General features: G+C 45.0%; 1 protein-coding gene across 1 annotated transcript in view; it reads right to left on the minus strand.

Annotated features, from left to right (window-relative positions):
- Positions 1-18,564, minus strand: part of LOC140732996 (sialate:O-sulfotransferase 2-like) — a 231,740-nt gene that overhangs the window by 168,800 nt on the left and 44,376 nt on the right. The window contains exons 4-5 of the mRNA XM_073055736.1: positions 11,030-11,204; positions 9,447-9,611 (exon numbers count right to left, since the gene is read on the minus strand). Of these exons, the coding sequence (XP_072911837.1) occupies positions 9,447-9,611; positions 11,030-11,204 (340 nt within the window). The remainder of the gene's footprint in view (positions 1-9,446; positions 9,612-11,029; positions 11,205-18,564) is intronic.

The raw sequence follows: 18,564 nt of genomic DNA on the forward strand, positions 1-18,564 counted from the left end.
CGGTATCTCTACTAACCAATAGTCTGTCCTAGTCCAACCACAGAGATACCACGCACAAGAAAGCAAGCAGTATCTCTACTCACCAATAGTCTGTCCTAGTCCAACCACAGAGATACCACGCACAAGAAAGCAAGCAGTATCTCTACTCACCAATTGTCTGTCCTAGTCCAACCACAGAGATACCACGCACAAGAAAGCAAGCAGTATCTCTACTCACCAATAGTCTGTCCTAGTCCAACCACAGACACCACGCACAAGAAAGCAAGCAGTATCTCTACTCACCAATAGTCTGTCCTAGTCCAACCACAGATACCACGCACAAGAAAGCAAGCAGTATCTCTACTCACCAATAGTCTGTCCTAGTCCAACCACAGAGATACCACGCACAAGAAAGCAAGCAGTATCTCTACTCACCAATAGTCTGTCCTAGACCAACCACAGAGATACCACGCACAAGGAAGCAAGCAGTATCTCTACTCACCAATAGTCTGTCCTAGTCCTACCACAGATACCACACACAAGAAAGCAAGCAGTATCTCTACTCACCAATAGTCTGTCCTAGTCCAACCACAGACACCACGCACAAGAAAGCAAACAGTATCTCTACTCACCAATAGTCTGTCCTAGTCCAACCACAGATACCACGCACAAGAAAGCAAACAGTATCTCTACTCACCAATAGTCTGTCCTAGTCCAACCACAGAGATACCACGCACAAGAAAGCAAGCAGTATCTCTACTCAGCAATAGTCTGTCCTAGTCGAACCACAGACACCACGCACAAGAAAGCAAGCAGTATCTCTACTCACCAATAGTCTGTCCTAGTCCAACCACAGACACCACGCACAAGAAAGCAAGCAGTATCTCTACTCACCAATAGTCTGTCCTAGTCCAACCACAGACACCACGCACAAGAAAGCAAACAGTATCTCTACTCACCAATAGTCTGTCCTAGTCCAACCACAGAGATACCACGCACAAGAAAGCAAGCGGTATCTCTACTCACCAATAGTCTGTCCTAGTCCAACCACAGAGATACCACGCCCAAGAAAACAAACGGTATCTCTACTCACCAATAGTCTGTCCTAGTCCAACCACAGACACCACGCACAAGAAAGCAAGCAGTATCTCTACTCACCAATAGTCTGTCCTAGTCCAACCACAGAGATACCACGCACAAGAAAGCAAGCAGTATCTCTACTCTCCAATAGTCTGTCCAAGTGCAACCACAGATACCACGCACAAGAAAGCAAGCAGTATCTCTACTCACCAATAGTCTGTCCTAGTCCAACCACAGAGATACCACGCACAAGAAAGCAAGCAGTATCTCTACTCACCAATAGTCTGTCCTAGTCCAACCACAGAGATACCACGCACAAAAAAGCAAGCAGTATCTCTACTCACCAATAGTCTGTCCTAGTCCAACCACAGATACCACGCACAATAAAGCAAGCAGTATCTCTACTCACCAATAGTCTGTCCTAGTCCAGCCACAGACACCACGCACAAGAAAGCAAACAGTATCTCTACTCACCAATAGTCTGTCCTAGTCCAACCACAGAGATACCACGCACAAGAAAGCAAGCAGTATCTCTACTCACCAATAGTCTGTCCTAGTCCAACCACAGAGATACCACGCACAAGAAAGCAAACAGTATCTCTATTCACCAATAGTCTGTCCTAGTTCAACCACAGAGATACCACGCACAAGAAAGCAAGCAGTATCTCTACTCACCAATAGTCTGTCCTAGTCCAACCACAGACATCACGCACAGGAAAGCAAACAGTATCTCTATTCACCAATAGTCTGTCCTAGTTCAACCACAGAGATACCACGCACAACAAAGCAAGCGGTATCTCTACTCACCAATAGTCTGTCCTAGTCCAACCACAGAGATACCACGCACAAGAAAGCAAGCGGTATCTCTACTCACCAATAGTCTGTCCTAGTCCAACCACAGAGATACCACGCACAAGAAAGCAAACAGTATCTCTACTCACCAATAGTCTGTCCTAGTCCAACCACAGAGATACCACGCACAAGAAAGCAAGCAGTATCTCTACTCACCAATAGTCTGTCCTAGTCCAACCACAGAGATACCACGCACAAGAAAGCAAGCAGTATCTCTACTCACCAATAGTCTGTCCCAGTCCAACCACAGACACCACGCACAAGAAAGCAAGCAGTATCTCTACTCACCAATAGTCTGTCCTAGTCCAACCACAGACACCACGCACAAGAAAGCAAGCAGTATCTCTACTCACTAATAGTCTGTCCTAGTCCAACCACAGAGATACCACGCACAAGAAAGCAAGCAGTATCTCTACTCACCAATAGTCTGTCCTAGTCCAACCACAGAGATACCACGCACAAGAAAGCAAGCAGTATCTCTACTCACCAATAGTCTGTCTTTGTCCAACCACAGATACCACACACAAGAAAGCAAGCAGTATCTCTACTCACCAATAGTCTGTCCTAGTCCAACCACAGACACCCCGCACAAGAAAGCAAACAGTATCTCTACTCATCAATAGTCTGTCCTAGTCCAACCACAGAGATACCACGCACAAGAAAGCAAGCATTATCTCTACTCACCAATAGTCTGTCCTAGTCCAACCACAGACACCACGCACAAGAAAGCAAGCAGTATCTCTACTCACCAAGTCTGTCCTAGTCCAACCACAGACACCACGCACAAGAAAGCAAGCAGTATCTCTACTCTCCAATAGTCTGTCCTAGTGCAACCACAGATACCACGCACAAGAAAGCAAGCAGTATCTCTACTCACCAATAGTCTGTCCTAGTCCAACCACAGATACCACGCACAAGAAAGCAAGCAGTATCTCTACTCACCAATAGTCTGTCCTAGTCCAACCACAGACACCACGCACAAGAAAGCAAGCAGTATCTCTACTCACCAATAGTCTGTCCTAGTCCAACCACAGACACCACGCACAAGAAAGCAAGCAGTATCTCTACTCACCAATAGTCTGTCCTAGTCCAACCACAGAGATACCACGCACAAGAAAGCAAGCAGTATCTCTACTCACCAATAGTCTGTCCTAGTCCAACCACAGACACCACGCACAAGAAAGCAAGCGGTATCTCTACTCACCAATAGTCTGTCCTAGTCGAACCACAGAGATACCACGCACAAGAAAGCAAACAGTATCTCTACTCACCAATAGTCTGTCCTAGTCCAACCACAGAGATACCACGCACAAGAAAGCAAGCAGTATCTCTACTCACCAATAGTCTGTCCTAGTCCAACCACAGAGATACCACGCACAAGAAAGCAAGCAGTATCTCTACTCACCAATAGTCTGTCCTAGTCCAACCACAGACATCACGCACAAGAAAGCAAGCGGTATCTCTACTCACCAATAGTCTGTCCTAGTCCAACCACAGAGATACCACGCACAAGGAAGCTTATCAGCAGCTCCACCTCACCAATAGCCTACCCAGCTACAGAATCACCATGGATCAGAAGGCAAACAGCATCTCTACTTCACCAAAAGTCTGACCTGGTCCAACCACAGACACCATGGACAAGAAAGCTTATCGGTACTTCTATTTCCTCAGGAGGTTTAAGAAATCTGGCAGGTCCCATTTAACCCTGAACAATTTTTATTGATGCACCATAGAAAGCATCAGGTCCAGCTCCATCATGGTAACTGGTCTGCTCACAATCTCAGGAAACTGCAGGGAATTGTGAACAGAGTTCAGTAAGTCACGTTGAACTGCCTCACTTCCATGGACTCTTTCTACATGTCTCAGTACCTTGGTAAAGCAGCGGGCATAAAGACCGCACCCACCCTGGACAATCTCCCTTCTTTCCTCTCCTATCAGGCAAGACCCTGTAAGGACGTGCCACCAGACTCGAGGATCTTTGATGTTGTTTCTTTGTTGCTTGATGTAGTCTGTGTTGTTCTGCTGAGCATTATGGGCAAATCAGATTCTGAGAGGTTGGGTTCGATGGAGCTTTCATTGTGTGCTGCGTCTGCGAGGCTGAGTCGGGCGGTGTCGTGGAAGTCCATAGCGGGGGTATTCCCTTCTGCCGCCGGCGTGGGATGGCGAGTCTGTCGGGACCCTGGGGACTTGTGGAAACTGTGTGGTGATTTCTTTTGAACTTATAGTCCTTTAACATCTTTGGACTATTCTTACTGTGCCCATGGTCTGTTTTTTTTTAATCAATTGTGCTATTGTTTGCACTGTTGTAACTATATCTTGTAACTATGTGGTTTTGTGCAGGTCTTGTAACTTTAGTTTTTGGTCTTGTTTGTCTGGTGGATTTGGAGCTCCTTTCCTGGGAACGCGCTAAGACGGTAGCGTGATATTAATACGCAGCAGCCTCTCCGGACTCTGGATTGGGGATTGCCAAATGTTACGTGGATTTTCTGGTGTAGTCTGTTTTGTCATATGCTTTTGTGATATCATTCTGGGGGAACGTTGTCTCATTTTTTAACTGCATTGCATTTGTGGTTTCTAAATGACAATAAACTGAATCTAAATCTGAATGAATGGCGACACTTGTCGGCTGCCCCCAGCAAACCCTGGTATGTGTTGGGTTTCAATGCAAATGACAGATTTCACTGCAGGTTTTGGTGTACCATGACAGATAAACTAGAATCTTGTCTGTTGTAAGTTTCTGGGCTCATACAGACCTCCCCCATTCTGAGGCTGCGATCCCCTGTGCCAGAATCAGGAGCAGGTCCAGCTGCCAACTTGAGGAAGTTACATTGTTCAGTGTATAGATACCTGGCAAGCAAGGGCAACACATCACGGGACAAGCCTCTATTCTGTTCAGAGTTTGAGGAGACTGCAAATGTCTATAGACATACGGGGGAGAACATTTCGACTGGTTACATCACAGGCTAATATGGAGATACCAAGGCCCAGGATGGCAAGAGGTGGCAGAGAGTTGTAGCGCCAGCCAGCTCCAATCCTCCCCGCCACTGAGGACATCTTCAAGCGATGGTGCTTCAAGAAAGCAGCATCCATTATTACGGACCCTCACCATCTGGAACATACCCTCTTCTCATTGCTACCATCAGGGAGGAGGGACAGGAGCCTGAAGACTCACACTCAACAATCCTAAAACAGCTTTTTCTCTGCAACCAGCAGATTTCTGAATGGTCCATGAAACCAAGAACAATCCCTCAATATTTCTTATTTTACATTATTTTTGCAATTTTCAGTACTTTTATGTCTTGGCTCCATCATGGTAACTGGTCTGCTTACAATCTCAGGAAACTGCAGGGAATTGTGAACAGAGTTCAGTAAATCACGTTGAACAGCCTCACTTCCATGGACTCTGCTACATGTCTCAGTACCTTGGTAAAGCAGCGGGCATAAAGACCGCACCCACCCTGGACAATCTCCCTTCTCTCCTCTCCTATCAGGCAAGACCCTGTAAGGACGTACCACCAGGCTCGAGGATCTTTATAAGATTATTGAAAGGTGCCCTAGTACAATACGATGGACTCTTAACCTCACAATCAAACTCATAATGGTAAACACAAAGTACACTGCAGATGCTGTGGTCAAATCAACACATACAAACAAGCCAGATGAACTCTGCAGGTCGGGCAGCATCCGTTGAAATGAGCAGTCAACGTTTTGGGTTGAGACCCTTTGTCAGGACTAAAGAAGGAGGAGGCAGGGGCCCTATACAGAAGGTGGGGGAAGGGTGAAAAACCAATCAGAGGAAAGATCAAGGGGTGGGGGGGAGGGGAAGCAGGGAGAGGATAGGCAGGAGAGGTGAAGAAGGAATGTAAGGGGAAAGCACTATGGGTAGTAGAAGAAGACAGAATCATGAGAGGGGTGATAGGCAGCTGGAAGAGGAGGCAGAGTGAAAGTGGGATGGGGGAAGGGAGAGGGAGAGAATTACCAGAAGTTGGAGAATCCGATGTTCATACCAAGGAGCTGGAGGCTACCCAGATGATATATGAGATGTTGCTCCTCCAGCCTGAGTTTGGCCTCATCATGGCAGTAGAGGAGGCCATATATGGACATATCCGAATGGGAATGTGAAGCAGAGTTGAAGTGGGTGGCAACCGGGATCCAATTTTCTCTCTGTCTCCTCTTCTAGCTGCCTATCACCTCTCTCATGATTCTACCTTCTTCTACTACCCATAGTGCTTTCCCCTTACATGCCTTCTTCACCTCTCCTGCCTATCCTCTCCCCCACCCCTTGATCTTCCTCTGATTGGTTTTTCACCCTCCCCGCACCTTCTTTATAGGGCCGCTGCCCCCTCCTCCTTCAGTCCTGACGAAGGGTCTCGGCCCGAAACGTTGACTGCTCCTTTCAATGGATGCTGTCCGACCTGCTGAGTTCATCCAGCTTGTTTGTACGTGTTGATTAAACTCATAATGGTCTTTGGACACTATTGTCTGCCTGCTCCACATATTCTCTGTCACAATAACACTTTATCCTGCATTCTGTTATTGTTTTCCCTCGTATGACCTCAATGTACTGAGGTGATGAAAGGATCTGTGTGGATGACATGCAAACCAAAGTTTTCACTGTACCTCACTCCATTTGCCAAAACCAAACCAATCTACAATTTACAAGTTATTGGGTTGCTGGTCCTAATCTCCAACTGCCCACTGTTTCTCTCCAACAGTTCCTGCATGTTTTCTGTTCACTTCAGAATTCCAGCATCTGCAGTTTATTTTTGATTTTCTATAAGACCATGTGATAGAGGAGTAGAGTTGGGCCATTTGGCCCATTGTGTCAGTTCCACCATTTAAACATGGCTGATTTTTTTTCAATCCCATCCTCTCACCTCATCTCCATAACCTTTAACCCCCTTACTAATCAAAAACCTAACAATCTCTGCCTTAAATACACCCAATGGATATCTGTGGCAATGAATTCCACAGATTCACCATCCTCTGGCTAAAGAAATTCCTCCTCATTTCTGTTCTAAAGGGACGGTCTTTGTATTCTGAGAATGTGGCTTCAGATCCTCAGCTCTGCTGGTAATGGAAACACCTTCTCCACGTCCAACCTATCAGTAGGTTTCAATGAGGTACTCTCTTATCCTCCTGAGCTCATCAGAGTACAGACCGAAAGACATCAAAAACTCCATAACGTTAAACTTACTGCACAATTAAGCTAACACGTCAGAGAAATAATCCATTCAATTAAAGCAACAGGAATTCACAGACATTCCTGATTATTTTCTTCATATAATTTAGGGTGGCACGGTAGTGTAATGCTCCCTCAGTGCCAGTGACCTGGGGGTGATGCAGAGTGTCACCCGTCCTGTCCTGTAATCCGGATCCTGCCGCCTTTGGAGGTCTCCAATCAGGTTTCTTTACTCTGCCTTCTCATCAATAGGCAATGCTGGCAGCACACTCACTTCAGCACCCCTGTCACCCTTGAAAGGGTGTCCATAATGAACAGTAGGTGACCCTGGTGACATCTGATGTCGAAGCTGCAAGGTGATCGGCACTTCCTGGTGTTCGTACTAAAGCGAACACAGGCCCCGTGTCATCTGTTTCAGAGTCGAGGGTGTCCTTATGTTGGAGACTTGCTCTCCGGGCCTGTTGAGGTAGAGAAAGGACGAGGAACGATACACCGCTGCCCGGCTGAGTGTAGACTATCAGCCATTTCAGCAAGCTCCCTGTTGTCCATCACAGGTGCAATCGCGAGGGCTGTGCGAACTGTATCAGGCATTTGCTGCAAGATGGGTTCTTTAAAAATAAAACGAGGATGGTGATTTCCCAGGAGAGACAGCATCTGGTCTGTTAGCTCCGAAGGCCTAGCATCTCCGAGACCAGGTAAAGAGAGCAACTGTTTGGTGCACTCAGACTCCGAATATCTGTAGAAGGTGAGTTTTCAGCAATCGGTATTTATCGCCTTCAAGCAGACTCACGGCTCTCGCAGCCGTGGAATTGCCGAGCGATGCTACCACATAGTATTGTTTTTGGTAGTGATTTCTCACTGAGTGAGCTGGGCCTCAGCTTGTACAAACCAAGCGATGAAGCGAGCTGGTTTATGTTTAATGAAAACCGTAACACATTTCATTGAACTCCAAAACCTAAAGATAAAAGTGCGCTAAAGCTTTTTACATTAACAACGTCATCACATCAGACCAGCCTCTTAAAGTGAAACCCCAACTCAGTGTTGGAGGTTGTGAATTATGTACTTTCCACCGATTACAAACATTTGTACTTCACCCTACAATATTACCTCCTACAAAGCCCTTTCCCATTGGAATCCCTTGTGGCCCTGAGTTAAGGGGGAAGGTTGAATGCTAGGACTTTATTCACTGGAGTGTAGGAGAATGAGGGGAGACTTGAGAGAGGTATTCAAAATTATGAGGGGTATCGGTAGGGTAAATACAAGCAAGTGTTTTTCCACTGAGGTTGGGTTAAACTTTAACTGCAGGTCATGTGTTAAGGGCGAAAGGGGAACATGAGGGGAACATCTTCTCTCCGTGGGTGGTGAGAGTGTGGCGGCAGCTGCCAGTGGAAATGGCTGATGAGGGGTCAATATCAACATTTACGGGAAATTTGGATAGGTACATGGATGGGAGGTGTCTGGGGGGCCATGGTCAATGGAACGAGGCAGATTAATGGCTTGTCACAGACTAGGTGAGCTGAAGGGTCTGTAGTGTTCGATAACTCTGGAACAACAACAAATCGCAGGAGAGAGACAAAATGGGCCTTGCCCAATTTAATTAGCTGATGGTGTAATGGCCACAAACAACATAGACACAGGGACTGAGAGAATGGCAGAGAGCAGAGAAAGAGAGTGAGTGAGTGTGAGTGAGAGAGAGAGAGAGAGTGTGGGGGGAGAGAGTGGGAGAGAGAGGAGGGGAGGGGGAGAGAGAGGGAAAAGAGACTGAGAGGAGAGAGAGAAAGAGAAAGAGAGAGAGGAAGGAAAGGAGAGGGGGGCACAGATGAGGAAAAATGAGAGCAAGGAGAGAGATAGAGAGAAAGAGAGAGAAAAGGAGAGAGTGAAACAGGAGAGAGCAAAAGTGAAAGAGAGGGAGAAAGAGATAGGGCAGAGAGAGGGGGGAGTAAGATCTAGAGATAGAAATAGAGAGAGTGGAGAGAGAGGGAGGGAGGAGAGAGAGAGAGACAGAGATTGAGAAAGAGTGAGAGAGAGAGGGAGAGAGAGCAAGAGATGTGGAGGGGTGGTGTGGAATTCCAGAAGACAAGAACACAGAAGGTACGGCTGCCAATGGTGGAACAATGGACATCAGGGATAAGCTGCTTTCTATGACAGAGGCCATTCAACCCATCCAGTCCATGCCAGCTCCTGGCCGACCAATCACATCACTAGTAGCACAGCAGTGACCATATGCCAACAATGATTTTGGTTTAAGCTTCTTCTGCATCAAGTCTCACACTCCTGTTGGGCCTCGAACCCAAGCTCTACTCCCATCTCAGACGAAGCCTCTGGTGCTGCTATATTTTTGCTAGGATCCTACCTTTGTTGTAGAGAGAGCCATCGAAGTAATAGCTGCCCGTGTAGTAGCCGGTGGTGAGCTCCATCAGGTGACGGCCCCACGTGTTCCCCGCTCCCGGGAAGCTGGCCAAGGCCACAAGGCGTTTTGAGCGTGCAGGCAGGAAGCGGCGATCCATGCAACGGTTATCTGTAAGAACAATCAGATATTCACTGAGCTCCATCGAGTCCTGTCCTTTCAGTAAGATCACAAGAAACAAGGATCTCAGCAAGTGACGGACGTCTGTGGGGGGAGGGATTGTCAACAAGAGACAGGTCCTGGTGCAGGGCGTCAACCCTTCCTTTGCCCCTACAGATGCTGCTCGTCCCTCTGACTTTTCCTAATGGCATGTTTTGTTGCTCCAGATTCGAGCATCTCCATTTCTGAGGTTGAACCTTGTCCACAATCCTGCCTGATCCCGTAGCCCCAGTTTCCTTCGTCCATCTCCCAATCCATAAATATCCTCAACTACTGATCATCCACGGCTCTTCGGAAGAGACACTTACACCCCGTCTTGAGTGAAGAGGTTTCTCCTCTCACACCCAAGTGGCTGATGTCTTATCTTAAACCTGAACCTTCTGGCCCAGACTCTCCACCCAGGACAGCATTATCCTGTCAATCCCGTCCATTTGGTCTCACCTTTTACAACACACACTTGTTGTTTGTAACACAACCTACGCATTGTGACATGGCATATTGAGCAGATAAATCCCTCCATGTTTCCTATGTTACAACAATATCTGTGCTAAACTCAACGCTCCATTGGCTATAAAGGACAGAGTTTGTACAAGGTGCTATGGAAATGCGCTGTGTGTGTGTGTGTGCGTGTGCGTGTGCGTGTGCGTGTGCGTGTGCGTGTGTGTGTGTGTGTGTGTGTGCGTGCGTGCGTGCGTGTGTGAACAAGTTATCAATACTAATGGCAGGAAAACTCCAATGTAACTGGCATGCTCAGTGACTTGGTAACTGCTGGGCACATGGATGATAGAAAGTGGAGGCTATGTGGGAGGGAAGGCCTAGATTGATCTTGGAGTAGGTTAGAAGGTCAGCACAACGTCATGGACTGAAGGACCCTGTACTGTGCTGTCATGCTCTATGTCTTTCGGTGAAAGACTTGCCAAGTTATTATCTGCCACAGCAGTTTGAATGCAGAGGATCATAAGAAGCTGCAGAGGGTAGTGAACTCAGCCCAATGCATCACAGACACATCCCTTTCCCCTACTGAAAGTACCTCATGAGGCATTGCCCCAAGTAGGCAACCATATCCTCAAAGATCCCCACATCTGCTCCATGCCATCTTCTCACAGCTGCCATTGAGCAAGAGGGCCTGAAGTCCCAGCAAGTTCAGGATCAGCTTCTTCCCTTCAACCATTCTGTCCTTGAAGCAACCTGAACCTTCCTAATCACCAGCTCATTATAACAACACTATGGCCATTGCAATGCAATGGGTATTCATTTTTGTTCAAATTGAGTTCCTTTTCTATAATTTATGTGTTCCTAGTGTCTCTAATGCTGCTCTGAGTAATACTTGTGCACATGACAATAAACCTGCCTTTGATTTTGTACCCTACCTTGCACTTGGGTCTGATAAACGACGTAGTACTCCGCACTCCCGCAGTGCTCGTATTCCTCTCCCGTGCATTTCTGGGCACACAGGTGCTCGTCCTCGGGGGCATGCAGTGTGAAATGCGTGGTAGGAAAGCCACAGTGACACATTACGCCACCCAGCACAGCCAGGGTGTATTCCTGCAGAGAGAGAAAGAACAAAACCAAAACAACTTCTTTGCATAAACACATCACTGTAGGTCGAATGCTGAGACTTAGAACATAGAACAGTATAGCACAAGAATGGGCCTTGGGCTGTGACGCTGTGCTGAACTAATTAAACTAGTAATTAAAAGATTAACGAAGCTAATCTCTCTGCCGGCACAATGGACGTATCCGTCAATACTTTGCACCTTCGTGAGCCTCCTAAATTCTGTTGTATTTGCTTCCACTACCACCCTTGACAGTGCATTTCAAGCACTCGCCATTCTCTGTAAAAGCTGAACTTACCCCCCTTCTCAGCTTTAATGCGTACTCTCTAATTGGAGAGGATTTGACCATGGGGAAAAGTGATACAGACTGTCCTACTCTACCTCTGCTTCTCAAGGTCTATCAGGTTTCCCCTCAGTCTCTGCGGCCACAGAGAAAACAACCCCAGTCTGTCCAAACTCTCTTTATATTTCATGCCCTCTAATCCGGACAGTATTCTGGTCAACCTCTTCTGCACCCTCTCCAAATCCTCCGCACCCTTCCTCTCATGAGGTGACCACAATTGGATGTGATACTGACGGAGTGGCCTGGCTACAGTTTTAAAAAGCTGCAATGTACAGTATCCTCCTGATTTGTATTTGTGCTGCAGTAGTGAAGTTTCTAAACCATTAATCTGAGTCAGAAATCCAATGTCAATCTATACAAGTAATTAAATAAATCCAATTAATAGAGCTATTACTGACAGAGGTAAAGTTGAAACTTAAAAAGAAAGACACTTCAGACTCGTTAAAGACCTTCACAGAAAGAAATCTGTCACCCTTATCCAATTTAGCCAATATATGACTCCAATGTCCTGACTTTATCCACAATCTTTCCTCAATACATCGAGACACATGGATGGACGGCCAAAAGCAGAAGGTTTATTGACAGGACAACACACTAATTGCTGACCCCTGAGACTGGAAGGCAGGCTATTTATGACACAGTTACATTGATTAAGAACTAAACATCCCAGTTAGATATTAGATCACAATACAAACACATGGGCAGATATAGAGAAAACTGCATGTTTCACACTGAATGTACATCGCAGGGATGGAAATAAATTCAGGTTTGTCCACATCCTGTTCATGAATAAAGTGAAAAAGTATGTTTTAAGGTTCCCTCATCCAAGAAGAAATTCCCAAAGATTTCTGTTTCTTCCCTGGGATTTCGATGTGATTCCCCCTTATCCCAAACTTTATTCCGTCTCTGAAAAGTCACCCCACTGCAGGAAGGATGCAGACGAGGTTTACCAGGATGTGTTGCCTGGATTCGCGCTCATGTGCTGTAAAGAGAGGTTCCGCAGGCTATGTTGGCACTGGAAGCATGACAACACTTGCACGCTGGCCCAGCGCATCCTCGGACTGTGCCGGCAAGTGATGCATTTCACTGTATTGATGGTTCGGCGTTCTTGTGACGAATAAAAGTAATCTCTATCGTTATCTTTACGTGGCACCAAACTGGCTGATGTTTCAGCAAAAGAAATGAGGAGGCGTGGGAGAACCACTCAAAGTGTGTTTGTGTTGCCTTTATGGCATTTGTTTAGTTTATAATATTTTCGCTTTAGTAATTCATTTGTTAGCATTTTTTAGTTAAAGTTAGGATTGTTTAAAGTAAATCCGTTGTCTGTGATATAGCGCGGCATGCAATGACGTCATATCCGGTTTCGCCGCGTCTTGTGGGAAAATACCGGTTTGGAGAAACGGGAAGGAGGGGGCTCACATGTGCAGGATCAGCGCAAGAAAAGTTGTCTTTCTACGCATTAGAAACATAGTGAAGCAACGCCGTAAGTTCATGAGATAATCGATATGTTGAATTAAAATGTTAACGCTGGTTCTGTTAAAAGTAATGACGGTTGATAAGGTTTATGTTTTCGTTAGTTAAAGAGTTGCGGATAGTTTGTGTTGAAGTGTATTTAAAGCAGTCAATGGTGTAGGTAGATTCTGACTGTATGCTGCACTTTAATGTAATGTAGTTGTTGTAGTTTACTTCTGCAAGTATTTACGAGGTAAATGTGATATCAAGAAGGAAACAAATACTGTACAAATTTTGTATTGTTTTATCAACAGTTTTCACCATACGTTAATGTGGAAGAGTGAACAGTAAACGGTTAATCTTACTGCGATCCTGTTTTCATTGACTACGGTTTACCTCGGTGTTTAGTTCAGCGTTCTCTTACACCTGAGCGAGAACACTACAGTGTTTATTATCTAAGTTGGTATATGTCACCAAATGCTACCTTGAGAGTAATTTTCTTGTGGGCACTCACAATCGAACAAAAAAATAAAAAAACTGCTCACAAACATGGATAAACAACCAATGTGCAAAACAAGACAAAATGTGTGAATACAAAAAAAAGAAACAAACAACAATAATAACAAATAAATAAGTAAATAAATAAATAAGAAATACTGAGAACATGAGTTGTAGAGTCCTTGAAAGTGAGTCCATAGGTTGTGCAATCAGTTCAGAGTTGAGGTGAGTGAAATTGTCTCCACTGGATCAGAAACCTGTCAATTGATGGGTAATAACTGTTCCTGAACCTGGTGATCTGGAACCTCAGCTTCCTGTAGCTCCAGTGGACAAAAAAGGGCCCATCACAATACCTGAAGAAAAATCAGGGAAACATATGCCAAATACATCTCTTCCTATAAAACTCAGATGCCAAACATAGTGCATTTTTACAGTTTGCTGTTTGTGGAAGCTTGCTGTGTGTCCAAAGTTCACACAGCACAACTGTGGGCAGCTCAAGGGGCAAATGGTAGAGCCAGAATTTCACATCTCCAGCAGTCCAGTTCCAATGCCGAACTGGTTCAGACGGTGGCCATGTGGGCTTCTCACACACACCAATGACAAGCAAGTTAATAGATGTCGATTGTCCATTGTAAATTGTACCCAGTGTGCTGGTGGGTGATGGAATCTGGGGGTAATTCATTGTCCATTGTAAATTGTTCCCAGTGTGCTGGTGGGTGATGGAATCTGGGGGTAATTCATTGTCCATTGTAAATTGTTCCCAGTGTGCTGGTGGGTGATGGAATCTGGGGGTAATTCATTGTCCATTGTAAATTGTTCCCAGTGTGCTGGTGGGTGATGGAATCTGGGGGTAATTCATTGTCCATTGTAAATTGTTCCCAGTGTGCTGGTGGGTGATGGAATCTGGGGGTAATTCATTGTCCATTGTAAATTGTTCCCAGTGTGCAGGTGGGTGATTGAATCTGGGGGTAATTCATTGTCCATTGTAAATTGTTCCCAGTGTGCAGGTGGGTGATGGAACCTGGGGGTAATTCATTGTCCATTGTAAATTGTAATTGGTGGCTGATTGATGTCAATGTGAGGAGTATAAAATACTTTGTGTAGGATTACTGTTTGTATTGTCTGTGATACTCGGGATTAGTGTAAAAATGGGTTCTTGATATTTGCATTACTCAGTGGACAAAAGGATTTGCTCTTGTACTATAAAGTTATGTCTGTGTGACAGCAGCTGAACTGCAAGAGTCTCGGAACATCCTGGGATCACCCTCAGTTGACATACTTACTTTCTTTTAACAAGACAGGTTCAATTTATTTCAACAGGAGGGTGTTTCCAGCACTAACCCATTAATATCTAAATGTAATATTTCAGAAACCAAGGTAAAAATCAATAGACTTTAAAGGCTGTATGGACAGAGGAAACATGGCAAATTGATTTCAAATTTATGAAGTAGGAATACAATTGGTGCATTAGTTGTTTTGCCTGTATCCGATTACTGGCTTAGAGAGTGGGATGAATCATCACTCAGAGCGATTGCTTCACTTGGCTGAGCACATCTCCAATTAAGGACAGAGTAATAGAACGGTTAAGATAGTGGGCAAGTATCAAGAGACTTGCATTGTTCGGTTCACAGCCTGCCAGGCTAGTAGAAGAATTATAACCTGAGTAATTGAATAAACTTGGATCACCCTGTCTAGTACGGAGAGACCTCAGCACAGGATTGGAAATAGCTGCAGGAAGCGTAAACTCAGCCAGCTCCATCATGGGCACGACCTCCCCAGCATCGAGGACACCTTCAAAAGACAATGCCTCAAAAAGGAGGCATCCATCATTAAGGGCCCCTATCATCCAAAACATACCCTCTTTTCATTGCTGCCATAAGGAGGGGAACAGGAGCCTGAAGACGCACACTCAACATTTCAGTAACAGCTTCTTCCGCTCCACCATCAGATTTCTGAACGGACAATGAGCCCGTGTACACTACCTCACTATTTTTCACTCTCTTTTTGCATGACTTTTTTATTCATTATACACACACACACACACACATATATATACATTTATTATATACATATGCACACCTCTTATTATAATATATAAATTTTATTACTATGTATTGCATTGTACAGCTGCCACAAAACAACAAATTTCACGACATATGCCAGTGGTATTAAACCTGATTCTGATTCTTTCCTAAAAAAGGTAAGTTTCGTGTCCATGAAACTTTCAGACTGTTGTAAAGAACCTCTTGATTCCTGTACATGGGCTTGGGAGTCGTAAATCTGCCACCCTTATGCAGTTTATATGGAGTCACCAGATCATGCAGCACTAAGAGGAAGAGAGACCCATCAGAATGTGCTGACCACCAAGCACCCATTCCTGACTACCCACACTATCCCAATTTTATTCCAATTTGCAAGCAGCTCAATAAATCCCTCCCCCAACATCGGTTGTACCCACATGACATATTACTCCAATATGGCAACATCTTCATCAAAGATCCGCACCATGCAGGCGATGTCATCTTCCTACAGCTACCATCAGGCAGAAGATACAGAATCCTAGTGTCCCACCAGCTATAGGAACAGCTACTTCCTTCTTTGGTTCATGAACCAATTGGCAAAATCCAAATCACTACCTCAACAAAGTAACACCAAGACCACTTTGCAAAACAATGGATTTGAGGGTTTTTTTGATATGATTGTCTTCTTTCTTGTATAATTCTGATTAATTTATATCCTTAATATATATTTTTCCTGTGAATGTTGTGTATCTGATTCTGCAAGTAAGTTTTTCATCGCACCTGTACTTGTGCATATGACAATAAACCCAACTTGCAAACTTTCTCAATGAGAAAATGTGCAGATGCTGGAATCCAAGCAACACACACAAAAAGGCGGAGAAAGGCAGCAGGCCAGCCTGCATCTATGGAAAAGAGTAAACAGTTGACATTCCCATAGATGTTGCCTGGCCTGCTGAGTTTGTCCAGCATTTGTTGTGTGCTGCTTTCTAACTTTCTAACTTATTTTCCACACATCCCCATCTACCCTCCAAACATTACCACTTCCGTACACAGTTGGGGTGCCTTGTGATAACTAATTGACCTACCAACCAGGGATCTGGCAGAAAACTGGAAAATGTGAAGAACAGCTATGTGGTCAAAGAGAAAGAATGGGATGGCAGTGTGGAGGAGAGCGTAACGCTACTACTGCACCAGTCACATGGGTTCAATTCCCAGCACTGCCTGGAAAAAATTAAGTCAATTCTTTCAAAACTCTATCAAAATGTGAAACACAGTACCTAAATGACCTGTAATATACACTAGGGTCTGGTGTTAAATATTCCTCTTGCATCAGAAGAGCCTGTCAGATTTTTCTGATAAGCTCCAATCTAACATACTGCAACGCAAACAATAGATGTTATCACACTCATTGAAAGTAAATGGTGCAAATTGTTTAAAAACCCCTGCTTGAAAACAATTTACTGAATCTTTTACTTGCTCAGACCTTGCACCATGGTGAGAAATTATATCAGAGCTACGGCTTCCCACAAGGCAACACAGACAACACTTCAAAAATATTTAATTGACTAAAGCGCTTTGATGTCGGGGGGTTCTGAAAGTCACAAAAAGAAAGTTTTATGTGCTGCTGGGGACAGATGTTAATCACACTGACTCAGGGAGTGACTTATAGCATGGTGTCTCCAAGAATTGAAATAATAAGGTGTTACATCAAATCACACCAACATCTAAACACTGGTGAGCAGAAACCAGTGTAGGGAAAATTTTATGTCCAATAAGTGCATAGAAGATCCAATGTCATCTGTAGATATGATGGGGTAGAATAGTCCTCCTTTTCACTATGTTTCTATCTATGTATTTATTATTGATGCATCATAGAAAGCATCTGATCCACGTATATCACAGCTCGGTGATGGCTGATAGAAACATCCGATCCACGTACATCACAGCTCAGTGATGGACGATAGAAGCATCCGATCCACGTATATCACAGCTCAGTGATGGACAATAGAAAGCATCTGATCCACGTATATCACAGCTCGGTGATGGCTGATAGAAACATCCGATCCACGTACATCACAGCTCAGTGATGGACGATAGAAGCATCCGATCCACGTATATCACAGCTCAGTGATGGACAATAGAAAGCATCTGATCCACGTATATCACAGCTCGGTGATGGCTGATAGAAACATCCGATCCACGTACATCACAGCTCAGTGATGGACGATAGAAGCATCCGATCCACGTATATCACAGCTCAGTGATGGACAATAGAAAGCATCTGATCCACGTATATCACAGCTCGGTGATGGCTGATAGAAACATCCGATCCACGTACATCACAGCTCAGTGATGGACGATAGAAGCATCCGATCCACGTATATCACAGCTCAGTGATGGACAATAGAAACATCTGATCCATGTATATCACAGCTCGGTGATGGCTGATAGAAACATCCGATCCACGTATATCACAGCTCGGTGATGGACGATAGAAACATCCGATCCACGTATATCACAGCTCAGTGATGGACGATAGAAACATCTGACCCACCTATATCACGGCTCGGTGATGGACGATAGAAACATCCAATCCACGTATATCACGGCTCAGTGATGGACGATAGAAACATCCGATCCACGTATATCACGGCTCGGTGATGGACGATAGAAACATCCGACCCACGTATATCACAGCTCAGTGATGGACGATAGAAACATCCGATCCACATATATCACAGCTCAGTGATGGACGATAGAAACATCCGACCCACGTATATCACAGCTCGGTGATGGACGATAGAAACATCCGATCCACGTACATCACGGCTCGGTGATGGACGATAGAAACATCCGATCCACGTGCATCACAGCTTGCCGATGTACATCAGATCAATGTACATCTGTGCTTGCTTTAGCACCTGCTCTGCCCAAGACTGGAAATACGGCCACCCCGGGCATTTCTCTTCTCCCACCTCCCACTGGGCAGATACAAAATCCTAAAAAGACACACCACCAGGCTCAAAGACAAATTC

This window comes from Hemitrygon akajei, chromosome 9, assembly GCF_048418815.1.
Source record: "Hemitrygon akajei chromosome 9, sHemAka1.3, whole genome shotgun sequence".
NCBI classification, from domain to species: Eukaryota; Metazoa; Chordata; class Chondrichthyes; order Myliobatiformes; family Dasyatidae; genus Hemitrygon; species Hemitrygon akajei.